The sequence below is a fragment of the Penaeus chinensis genome, chromosome 20 (assembly GCF_019202785.1).
Source record: "Penaeus chinensis breed Huanghai No. 1 chromosome 20, ASM1920278v2, whole genome shotgun sequence".
NCBI classification, from domain to species: Eukaryota; Metazoa; Arthropoda; class Malacostraca; order Decapoda; family Penaeidae; genus Penaeus; species Penaeus chinensis.
In genome coordinates this window covers 275,840-288,339 of record NC_061838.1, presented here as the reverse complement: position 1 = coordinate 288,339, position 12,500 = coordinate 275,840, and the positions used below count along the sequence as shown (strand labels likewise).

The 12,500-nt window shown below is 42.8% G+C and overlaps 1 protein-coding gene across 1 annotated transcript in view; it reads left to right on the top strand.

Annotated features, from left to right (window-relative positions):
* LOC125035771 overlaps positions 1–12,500 on the top strand; it is a 30,925-nt gene that overhangs the window by 13,914 nt on the left and 4,511 nt on the right. The window contains exons 4-9 of the mRNA XM_047627983.1: positions 1–21; positions 142–362; positions 1,095–1,131; positions 1,385–1,450; positions 1,770–1,903; positions 12,490–12,500. The exon at positions 1–21 is cut by the window's left edge and continues 57 nt beyond it; the exon at positions 12,490–12,500 is cut by the window's right edge and continues 217 nt beyond it. Coding sequence (XP_047483939.1) covers positions 1–21; positions 142–362; positions 1,095–1,131; positions 1,385–1,450; positions 1,770–1,903; positions 12,490–12,500 — 490 coding nt within the window. The remainder of the gene's footprint in view (positions 22–141; positions 363–1,094; positions 1,132–1,384; positions 1,451–1,769; positions 1,904–12,489) is intronic.

Sequence of the window (12,500 nt, the reverse complement as noted above, 5' to 3'; positions counted from 1 at the left end):
TCCACTCATGGCTCACAGATGGTACATTCCACACTCGTTTATTAATGGAAATAGTGCAAGAGCCCCCTCCTAAATACCCACTGAGTTTAATCACCCTCCAAGAGCTTTGTGCACTTGTGGCAAGTCATTCCTGTCACCCAGGCCTTCAGCCAAAATTCTCATGACAGTATGTTTTTGTCACCCGAGCTCCTTGCCAGATTTTTCCATGACAACATGTTCAAGTCACCTCGCCCTCAAGCACAACATTTTCATGACGTGGTGGTCATATAATCCAGATCATAGGAGTGAATGCCAGATGATATCTATTTATGCCATGGCCAACTGGCTAGTGTCCTTGCCATATGTAGTCAAGCCTTCTCTGAGTGTGTGTGTGCTAAAACTGCAGTTATTAAGGAGATACAGCTGCACAAAAGTAGGCTTGAAGTCCATTTTTACTCTCTATCATAGAAAGCATGTGCTCTTCAGGCAATTGTATGATCCCACACTTCAAATTTTTCTCCTGTGACTTCACATGATCCATGGTATGTAGCTTGCTATGCCATGTGAATTAGTTAATAATGCCAGTAATGATAGTATTAGAAGTAAAATTTCTTTCCCCAAAAGGGTAAGGTATGTGGTAAACAGGTGAAGACAAGTAGGTCTAGCAATTGACTTCTTGATAATTAAGCACTTGTTAAGTCATCTATGTGTAAACAAAATTGATGCAACTAAAGTTCAAAGACAATGTATATACAATGGCATCACTGAATAAGTGCATAGCAGAATTAAAACAAAATCCAAGTACAGCATGGAAATGCAAAATATACAATGCTTGTCCTACTGCATCACCTTTGTTTCTTTCTTTATTGCATCTGTTTTTCATGTGTATGCTTGATTAATAGTTAATAAATCAATGCTAATAATTAGTGGGACATATTTTTTGATACTCAACAGATAGGAAATAATTTTTGTTTTGCTCGCTAGTTACACATGTATTTTCTTCTGTTAATAGCTTTATTTCTTGTAGGAAGTTAGTTCTTGCATATATTATTGATGATTTAAAGATTAGTAAAATGATCAATTTGCAACTACATCCCTGGTATTCCTTGGCCTAGGCTTACGTGAGCAGCCGTTCTGCCGGTTGTGTGACTTGTGAGCCGGGCACACAAACATGTGTGCTGTGACAAGACTCTATGCCTCCTATTTGCAATGTTATTTCCTCTTTATATGCAAATGTGTTTTTATCTTTTTTTGCGATTTTCCAATTTACAATATCCAGATGGTAATCTCTAGGTAATCTACAAGTCAGTGCAAGAAAAAGAAAAATGTGTAACACTGTTATTTGTGACATTTTTAAATTTTTTTGGTAATATTCAATTTTTTGTAATACAATCTGCATTGCCAGTCACTGCGCCAGGAATGAGATGCTGAGCATGGAAATGGCATCTTCCATGGAGCCAGTGTTCTTTCAGTTATGGCACACAGACATTACATTCCACACTAATACATCAATGGGAATAATGCAAAATTGCCAAATAAGTCTAATCAACCTCCCAAGAGGTTTGTGCACTCATGGTGAGTCTTTCCCATCACCCAGCCCTTCAGCCAAAATACTCATGATGGCATGTTTGTGTCACCCAACCTGTAGCCAGATTTTCTCACAATGGCATTTTCACGTCCCTGCCCCTTTGAGCCAGATATTTTATGACATTTTTATGAAGGGGTTAACTCTAAGGTCTTGAGAAATCCCACATTTCACAATGATCACCACGATTTTAATCTTCTAACTTTCTGCAGGGTTCTATGAAGAGATCACGCACACCATCTCCTCCTCCACAACCAGGCTACCAACAGATCCCCTACAACTTCAAGAACCTGTCTGGGCATCCCCCACCAAGTGTACCTGTCTCTCTGCCCACAACCAGTACGTTTTGCATAGTTGTCATTGTTTTTTAGGAGAGATGAGTTCTGGCATTTGGTGTTTTTATCCCTTCTCTTTTCTTCCAATTCTTTTTTACATTTAAGAAAAATCCTGTGTTGGATATCTTTCTTTATTGCATAACTTATCGAAATCCTGTTTTTTTAGACTTTTTTAAAGGAAGTTTCTTGAATGTTTGTAAAGGCTTTGTGTCATGAAGTTTCGTATTCAGGACTGCATGACCTGTGCTCAATGTTGTCTTATCCATTACCTAATGAAGTGTCAGTAAAGCAAACCTTGAAATATTTTTGTTATTCCTGATTCAGTTATACTGTTTTATAGTGTGTTGTGTTTTAAAGTTTTAATTTAATCCTGTAAGGGACCTGTTGCAATAAGAAATTTTACTATAAAAAATAGCAAAAGATATACTGCTTATATAATAAATGTCAAATGAAAATATCCAATTGAACACTCTATCCAACAGCCTATCACAAAACTGATATCACAATAATAACAACATAAGTAATTCATACCTCATCTTAACCCAATGCTGATGGGTGATTTCCCGATATGCAAGCCCTCCCTCTTGGGTTGTATTCATAGTAGCCTTGGCCCCACTGCCGGGGGTTGTTACAATAATAACAATATAATTAATTCATATCTCATCTTAGCCCAATGCCAATAGGTGATTTTCCGATATGCAAGCCCTCCCTCCCGGGTTGTATTTATAATGGCTCGGGCCCTGCTACCGAGGGCTCGTGTCATTACCCTAGCGTGCGCAACCGCTCAAGCCCAATACCAGCATTCCTTGCCTTCTCTTCGTCATACACTGAATCTATTTTGTATTTTCAGTATTATTATTTTCTAAGGTCTATATTTGCCATATTTTCAGATAAGTCAGGACACTAGTATATTTTTGTTGTTGTACAGACTTCATAATTGTTCATTATTCACTCTGTAGTCTGAATAAAATAAGCAGTGTGTGGTATCATGGAGTTAAAACCGTATGTTTTGTTGCATTTTCTTTTGCATTTTTTTCCACGTTATCTTAAAAGATAAACTTTAGTTTCAACGGGTTTATATTATCACTTTCATATGGATATAATTCTATGTTCAGAATGTGATTTTATATATTAGTGATTTTATTTTTATTTTATATATTATATTTTATTTATTTTTATTTTTTATTTTTTTCTTACCAGAATACATCAGTATTTGCACATGGTTTACATCATCACTTTGTAAATACTATGTAGAAATATGTAACTCTAGCCAGTGTAGTATTATATATTCACAATTTTATTGCATTTGTATATTTATATTGGTGATGCTTCTGCTATGTAGAGATAGTTCTTTTCTGATATTTTTTCATATTAGTGTGTAAATGTGTAAAGTGTAGTATAGGAGGATATGCATAAAAAAAAATTTGTTTCATACATTTATTTGTTAAATCTATATAGTACATATATACAATGTATACAAGGTTGTGGCATGAGGAGGATCACCTAGACGTAGATATGTTCAGAATGTGATATTCCTCAAAGCTGGAAACCCGACAGAGAGAAACGTCACACCCTGAGTACACCATCTTAGTCCTCCTCCTCACACCATGACTATAACAACAATCTGCAGCGGCAATGTTGAGATGTAGAGACCTGGCAGTGCATACCCTGAAGATGCGGCATTGGCTATGGGAACCTGTCACAACTGCGAGATTGCTCTGGACCGTCGGCCATGTTTACCTCACTCTGGGCGGTGGGCTTAGGCCTCTTGCGATTGGCTCGCTCACCGTGTTGGGGAACGAGGGTATCAGCCTAAACATCGGCGGGACACATAAAAGGAGCACCGGTCAAAAATTCAGTAGTTGTCCCGTGACTTTGACATGTGTTTCCTTCCGCCATTTGACCTCACCTGTTCCGCTGGATCCTCTCCCTGTTTGTGTGTAAATATCCTGTTGTATAGTGTAAATAGTGCTCTTTAGCATTAAAACCTTATGTATGTTTCCTCTGGTTTGTTTCTGTTGACCTGACCGCTCTGATTCCTTAAAACGAACCCTGACATTGGGATCAGGACCATGACCGTGACCTGACCTCTCGACTATGGTGTCTTCTGGAAGATCAGTTCTCTCATATGCCCTCTGAGTGCTTTGTGCACAGCATAAGCTATGTCTAGAAGGTTGAACAAAATCTTTTTGTACCACTTGAGGGACTTGCGAATGGTCGGGTACGATTGAGCCAGCTGATCACACAAATCAACCGCCTTCATCCCAACATTGTAGTTCACGACTACTTGGGGTTTGAGATGAGCAAACCCTTTGTGGGACAGGGTGTCGACCATCTTCTGAGGACAGTCGTGAGCATCGTTGTGCCATTGCTGGCACAACATGCCTGTCAACGTGCTCTGTTTTTCCACATCTCTGCGGGATCTTACCTCCAGATCTTTGGGCATGAATTTTTGGTTGACACAAACAATGCCAACCACATTTGTGCCCTGAGTCTGCAGATAATAAAAAAGGATAGGGGATGTATACCGATTGTGCCCTTATCAAACAAACCCATGGCAACCATCAAGTTGACAGCAGCCCTCTGGGATGCAGGTACATTGCCTTTCTCCTTGCCCATGTAAATTTCAAAAGCACTGATGTAGCCGTAGCTCGGGTCTTCACTGATAGTGAGCTATAAACCTTGACCCCGAAAAGCATGTGCTTGCTGGGGTTGAAGGTCATGGTTGCAAAGCACCCCCGAAAATTCCAGAGACTCTCATCAACCGTAATCCTCAGAGGAGGAGTGTAGACTGACAAGAACTGGCTATGGAAAATTTTGATCACTGGCCTCAACTTCCACAGGTGGTCATCGGAGTGATGACTCCCCTCATCCACCATGTGGATGTATCGGCTTAGCTGATCGAAACGATCCCTCATCATAGTATCCAGGAACAGGGGCGTGGAATCAAAGAGGTCGGTCGACCAGTAACCCCTCTGCTCAGGCTATTGGGTAATCCCTGAGACAGAGGTGTCCACCAAGTCCTTCAGATGGGAATACCTTGGAGCTGGATTTTGATGGTGGAACCTGGAAAGACAAGAATGCAAACATTATAGTCATTGTACAAAATAAACAAAATTTATGTAACACAGATTTATTGCTGAAACTTATTTATTCACAAACTGTATTTATATGCAAAATGCATATTTGCAACTGAAAAAAATAGTTTTTCTCATGTATGAGCACATCCATGAGCTCATTGGTGAGGAAGTGGGAGAATATCTCCAGCAGGCTGGAATCGGCTTCCAGCTATGGGAGGTTGACCCCAGGATGGGCATCGAAACCAAACTTCTTGGGGACATTCTCCTTTTTCCTCCACCGGAACCCAGGTTGTCCAGGAGCCGTCTTCTCCCACCTCTCCAGGAAGAGCGACAGCAGCTCATCTGAATCTAGAGTAGTGTCCTGTTTGGACACGTAATCTAGATCAGGATCATCGCCACTCTCCCTACTGAAGTTACTGTCACAGCTGTTGTCCTCGAAAAGACACCTTCCCCTCAGCACGAATCTCTCGCCAACCTCTTTGGCTGGCCTTCCATACCGGCTGAGATGGAAGGCAGAGGGTCATCAGGACAATTAGCAGAATGGGCAGTGGCAGCAGGAGCGGTAGTATGTGCATGACGAGGCATCTCCAGGGTATACACAGCCGAACTAGACTGAATTGATATGTTCTTCTTCTTAATGATTTGCGAAGTTCTAGCTTCGCCCGGGCCTTCTAAACATGGCCCGGCCTGTGTCAGCTTTTTACGGCTGTCTCATTTAATTGTCTGACACTCGGTGCTTACAGTGGCGGCGGGATTGCCAGCAGGCGCTCCTGCTACCATGATGTAAGCATATTGCACAGCCTCTTTACCAGCACAGCGGCTTTTGTGGGTGGTCCCTGTCTCAGGAATTGTGTATGGTCACAATTTTCTAAGTCGTGGACTAGTGTGGCGTTCGGCTCGCCACAGTGCCTGCAGCACCTTTCATTGCGTTCGATTGTGGTGATAATCTGCCATGCACAGTGGTAACCTAGGCACATTCTGTGAAGAATGACTTTGGTATTATTGTTGCTTACTTCAGAGAGTGCCAGGGTTCATAGCCTGTGGCGTCTGAGTACCAGCTGGCCGAGGGGGAGGTTCTCGTTTCCTCTTTGTGGAGCTGCCGTAGGAAGGTACAACCAACCAAGACACACTTCTCCTTAAGTAATTTTCGACTCGGTTTTATCGTTATGCGATTTAGGGGCATACCCCTGCCAGCAACGGCTAGTCTGTCAGCAAGCTCGTTCCCTCTGATGCCGATGTGGCTTGGGACCCAATTGATGAATTTTCTGTGCCATTGTGAGAATCGTGGTCAGTAGGTAGATGTCTGTGGGTGTCAATGGCTGCCCTGGAGTCTGTGTGTATGACCACGTGTCCTTCCCTTAGGGACGTGTGGCCTAGGGCTCCCATGATTGCAACTGCCTCTGCCTGTAGTGAGGAGATGTTGTCTGTTACCCTCATGGATCGCATGGCGTCCCTTGCTGCAAAGACGGCGCCTGCAGTGTGGCTCAAGGGATCGACCGATCCATCTGTGTAGTATGTTCTACTACCCGGAGGAGTGATGGCTGCAATGACCCTCTGGGCTTCTGCCTTTAGGCTAGGCATGGGGTATAGGCTCTTTTTCATTAACAGGCTCATTATGTTGAAATCTATCAGGCTCAGTGCCCACAGTAGGGCTTCAGCAAAGTCGGGGTGGGGTGAGTCCATGCCCTTAGCACCCTGGCTGTGTGAGACAGCCAGGAGTTGTTTGCAAAGAGCTCGTTGTCTTGTTCGAGGCGTCTGACTAATTTTTGTCTTAGGCTTGTGTTCCTAGGAGCCTGGATGACCTTTGACAGGAGTTGTGTTGCTATTAGATCGATTCGTGAGTCCAGGGGGAGAAGGTTTGCCTTCATCAGGAGGTGGAGGACCTTCGTCCACCTCGGGGCACCAAGAATGATCTTGGCATCTTCATTTTGGACTGTCTCTAATTTGTCTGTGTGCTTTTTCTTTTTGGCAATTAGAGCGACTTAGGTGTAGGCCACAATGGGCTTGACAGCATGTACATAGAATAATCTTAGTACTTTGTGTCTGGCCCCTATGCGTCTCCCAGTCATTGCTCTCATGACAGACAGTCTTGCTTTGGTTCGGTCAACCAGGTACTGGACCTCCTTCTGGAAGGAGAGGGTCCGGTCTATTCTTACCCCAAGGTATAGGTAGTCCTGGACCCATTCTAGTTCCACTCCCTGGATTTTCAGTCTTGTGCCTCGAACTCTCTGTCTCAGAGCCATGGCTTTGGATTTGGCTGCAGAGATCTTTATTCCTGTCCTACAACACTCCTCGGACATGAGGTCCAGACAATGCTGGGCTTTATTCTGGCTGCATGGTCCAGTGGAGGTGATAGCGAGATTATATGCATACGAGATGATGTTGCACCCCACTGGGAGGTTTATGTTGAGGATGCAGGACATTAAAGTGTTAAATAGGGCTGGACTGAGAACCCCACCCTGTGGCGTTCCATTTTCGAGCGGCATGTGCTGCGATAGGTGACCCGCGAATTGGACATTGGCAGTCCTGTTCCTGAAGTAGTCACCTATCCAAGCCAAGAGCTTTCCTCTGATTCCCTTCTGGAAATTGATCTTTGTAAGGCACCTCTTTATATAACTTTTGTCAGCCAATCAGATTGCGCCATTTCACTTGTTCCCGCGCTTTACACAGTAAGGTAAACTACCTTGTTATCCTTTCCCTGAGTTTGCGGTGTTTCTTCTCTTTCCTTTCCTTGTTTTTTCTGTTTTCCTTTCAGATATGTTGCTTTTTGTTTTCTTTCATTCTTTTTCTTCTTCCCTGATCCTTTGCATGACTTGACCATTTTGCACATCTGTGTCACGCTCTCAACGTGCACCCATCACACACACAAATACATGTACATAGATGTAAATGCACACATATGCTCATGTAAACACACACACACATACATATAGATATGAATGTATATATATATATATGTACATGTATATATATGTGTATATGAATATGTGTGTATGTATGTTTATGTATTTGTACATGAGTAAGCATATTCATGTGTATATATTTATATATTTATATATTAATATATTAATATGTACATACATTTACCCACCACTTTCCCTGATCCCTTGCATTACTTGACCCTTTTGCACATCTGTGTCAAGTTCATGATCTCCCCTACTCCTTCCCTCACTTCCACCTGACGCATGCATACAATTTCTCCTCACTCAATCACACAGCGACTGGCATATTTTGTGAGGAGCAGCCTGATTACCAACATAATTTTGTAGATGCTAACCTCGGGAGCCAAAGAAGCTCCTTTGAAATGCATAGTATAGGAAAAAGGAGAAAAAGTGTTAAAAACTACTTCATCACATTTTCAGTGGCAAAAAAAAAATATTTTGCCAAAAAAAAAAAAAAAAAAAAAACATTCATGGCACAACCACACCTGCCCCCAGAAAACGGGACTGACGCATCATGGCATGCGTGTATATGCCACCCAGAATGTAGTACATTCCAACTGGAATATAGTCCAGGCATGCCATGGCCACCCGGAATATAGTCCAGGCATGTCATGGCATGTACGTACATGTCAACTGGAATATAGTCCAGGCATGCTGTGGCATGTACGTACATACCACCCGGAATATAGTCCAGGCTTGTCATGACTTGTACGTACATGTCACCCGGCAGCAAAGGGTTAACCTGTTCTTAATGGTTCCTTTGAAGTATCATACACCCCTCTTTCCGGGTGATGTCTATAGCATAGGTGTCTATGGCCACTACCAGGCACCCATGCATAAGCCACACACCACAGGTGACCTAATCAGAGCATAAGCACTGATTTTGCACCCCTTTTATAGCCTTATATTGCATGCTTTTAATGCTAAAATGACAAGTTTGTTACCCTCAGAGACTCATGTTACGGTCTGGCTTGTAGCTTCTGGTATTTTTTTGGAGACCCTGCCTTGAACACAAATGAGACCTGCTGTTAGGGATCTCGTTGCTGCTGTAGGGCCTGCCTCTCCACAACAGGTGATCTGGCTGCTGTCTGGTTCCTGTTGGCATCGGCCCCCGGTCTGAAATCCTCCAGTAGCTCAGAGGAGAAGCTCACTTAATGTTTTCTGGGAATCCTCCTTGCCCACGGAACAATGGATGGCCAAACATTGTTGACAGCTATTTGAAAAGGAAGAGGATCTTCCTGTACCAAACCTTAGACTGGTGAGCAGTTGGTAGAAGCAGCCTTACCTTGATGCTACTGTAGTCAACATCACCCTCCTCACACTGAAATCCTTGGGCATCAATTAATCAAACATATCCTTGGACAGGACCTCAATGAGGTCATGCCGCAACACATGATAGGTTGACCAGTAATCACAATGATTGAGGCAGGACACTACCCCCATTATCACTTAGATTCTAAGGTATGTAAGGACCACCTGCTTAGATGTGGGTGCCCAATGCCTCATGTATGGTGAGGCAGCAGAGTGTCTGTCTGTGAAAATGAAAAACTAGTAAGTAGTACATTTTGACAGCTCAGTGCAAGATATATTTTCTCAATATGAATACAGATGGAAAGAACCGAAAGAACACAAAACGAAAGTTATGAAACTTACCTGTTGGTCTCCTTGACAATGTGATCAAGGAGTGTGTCATTAAGAAACAACCGAGGTTCTCCAAGGGTGTCAAGGTTGACCTTGACCCCAACTGCCAGAAAACTTAAAATGCTTGGGGATGTTGTCCATCTGTCACCAGATGAAGTATGGAGTCCCTGGAACAATAGCAATAGCTGGGCAGCTACATTGGCTCATCACTGCCAGGTGTGGTGTCACCTTGGAAGGCGTAATCCAGTTCATTCTATAAACCGGACACTTAGAACTGTTGGTCCATGGCAGTCTCTACCCCTTGCAGCAACCACTCTTCTCCATTTTCCTCAGAGGAATAGTCAAAGAAGATGGGTAATGGCAATGATAGGGTTAATGGATGGCACTGAAGCTCCATGGCAAGAGGTGCTGAGAATGTTGATGGCTGGGAGTCATCAGTCTCAGGAGGAGGAGGAGGAGGAGGAGAAGGAGGAGGAGCATCTGCGAATGCTGGTAAAACAAGGCATTGTGAGAGCAAGTAATGCATGAGGTGAAAGCACCCTAATACATACAGGAAAATTCCCTGCTTCAACCTGTTTGGGAAAAGAAAACCAACCATGGCCACTGAGGTCAAAATAATCTGGTTTTCATGTCTCATAACATGACCAATCATGCCATAGTTTAGGATACTGATGTCATTTCCATGTGGGACGTTATGTATTACTTCATGGAAGTAAAGTAGGCAGCTGTAAAGTGGCATCACTTCCTATTATGACATCTTGAAATAAATATGATGACTGGAATGATATCACTTTCTCTGCCTTGTGATATCACTTCCGTAACCCCTTGGTGACGGGTGAAGTAACTAAAAAAAACTACGCTCTGGCAATCAATGGCAACACGCCGACTTTGAACGTGGGAGTTCGGTACATCAAGCCAAATCACCGCCTCGAAGCGCTTTGGCGCGCCACCGCGGTGTACAGCCGCACGGCACATTTCGAGTGGTTTGTTTTGACATCTTTAGATGTGACCCGTCGTTAAGGGGTTAAGCTTCATGACATCACTTCATCTGCCCACCTGCCTGACTCTCTGTGTCCATCTATTTATCTAACTTGCTAGTTAACAATCTAGTTATCTGTCTCTGTCTAATTGCCTGCCTCTCTGTCTGTATGACTATCTATATATCTGTCTGTCTCCCTTCCTCCCCATTGAGTCTCTGCATTTGTTTTAGTTTTAATTTGAATTTTCTATCTGTCTCTGTTTCTTTCACCCTCTCACAATTCCCCTACCCCTCCATCCTTTTATGATGTCAAATCCAGGTAATTAGAAGTAAGAATTTCTTCACTTCTTTTTTTATATGACCTTATGATATAACTTGTGGTTATGTGTACAATACATGTGAGACACCCCTTCAGACAGCTGAAAACAATAGTCTCGCACAGGAGTTACCTGGAAATGGTCTATATTCTGGGTGCCTCATTGGTGGGACGCTTGTATTCAAAACCAAAACTGTTAGGTTGTCATAGCCCCAGATTTTTATGGAACATACAATTGTATGTTCCAGTTGTATGTTTTGAGATCTTGATGTAAAGTATGTAAAGGGTTAAAAAAGAAGAAGAAAGAAAAAAAAAAAAAAAAAAAAAAGCTAAGTGCAGGGAATGCACAGCTTGCAGACCATTTAACCGTTCATTCCGACAAGTATTGGCTGACCCTGCTCACTCACTTCAAGAAGTTTCAACTCGCAGGAGAAAGAGAATTGTAAAAAAATGTGTTTGCAAGAGGCAGAGCATGAAACACTGTAAATAAATATTTTTAAACCAGCAAATGAGTAACATAATTTGATGCGTTTACCAGTTTGTCTCTTCAGTTCCTTTGTCTGGAACTTGCTGAAGACCTCTTCTGGCCGTGAAGCAGCATCTAGGTCAGGAACCTTGACCCAAGGAGTTGCAGTGAAGTTGAAGCACTGTGGTTCGTTCCCCCTCTTCCTCCAGGCAAAGGAGGAGGTACCAGGGGCATTGCAATCCTACCAGCGGCTGACATACTTGGCACGATTCTCATCAGAGTTGTTCAGTGGCACAAAGTTGTCCTCTGATTTGGAGTCGGATAGCTCAGACTTGTCCTCTTGAGTTGCTGTCATGCCAGTCGGAATCATCATCAAAGAGGATGTGAGGATGTGTGAAAGAATAGGAAAAAAATATAAATTTTCTGCAAAAATAGTAGAATTATGTAGCAACATAAGTCAGTATGCAAAAGAAGTCAGGTGGTCTGATTTACAGATCAGATGAAGGGAGGAAACTCACTGGAATTATCCTGTCCTGCGCTGCTTTGTAGACGGCATGTACTCATTGTCTAACTCCTCACATTCCTCATCAGAGGAATGGTGGAACATGTAAAGGAGAGGATCAGGTGCATTCCTCAAATGAGAAAGACTTCTGGAGGTCGAAGGCCTTGGGTCATCCACCACCTCCTATTCCTAGAAGCTGAAGGAGTGGATGGCTGGGGAAGACTGAGGCCTACAAGAGCTGACAATGGAAAGCTGGTGAGCCATGATCGAAGTCAAAGGTCAGGCTGGCAAGTGACACCCTTGACCTGTGCTGGACCTTTCATAGTTTTTTTCTTAGGCAACACCCCGAAAGGGCCTGGAAAATCACATGATATCATCACATAACAGTCATGAAGAACACTTGATATTATCACGTAAAATGGCATGAAAATCACATGATACTTTTTGGATTTGTAAGATGCCTTTTGGATCACATTTGTAACTGCTCCACTTATTTCTTCTTTTTACTAAGAATTGAGTGTTGTTGAGTTCCCCATTAACTTGCTTATGAATAACAGTAAAGACTTATTCTTGAATCCCTCAACTCTTAACCGGAACCACAAAGACTGTTAAGATATCACCACACTAACCATTTGTTTGTTTTCGTCCCTTCACACGTGAACAGAGGCTGGAACG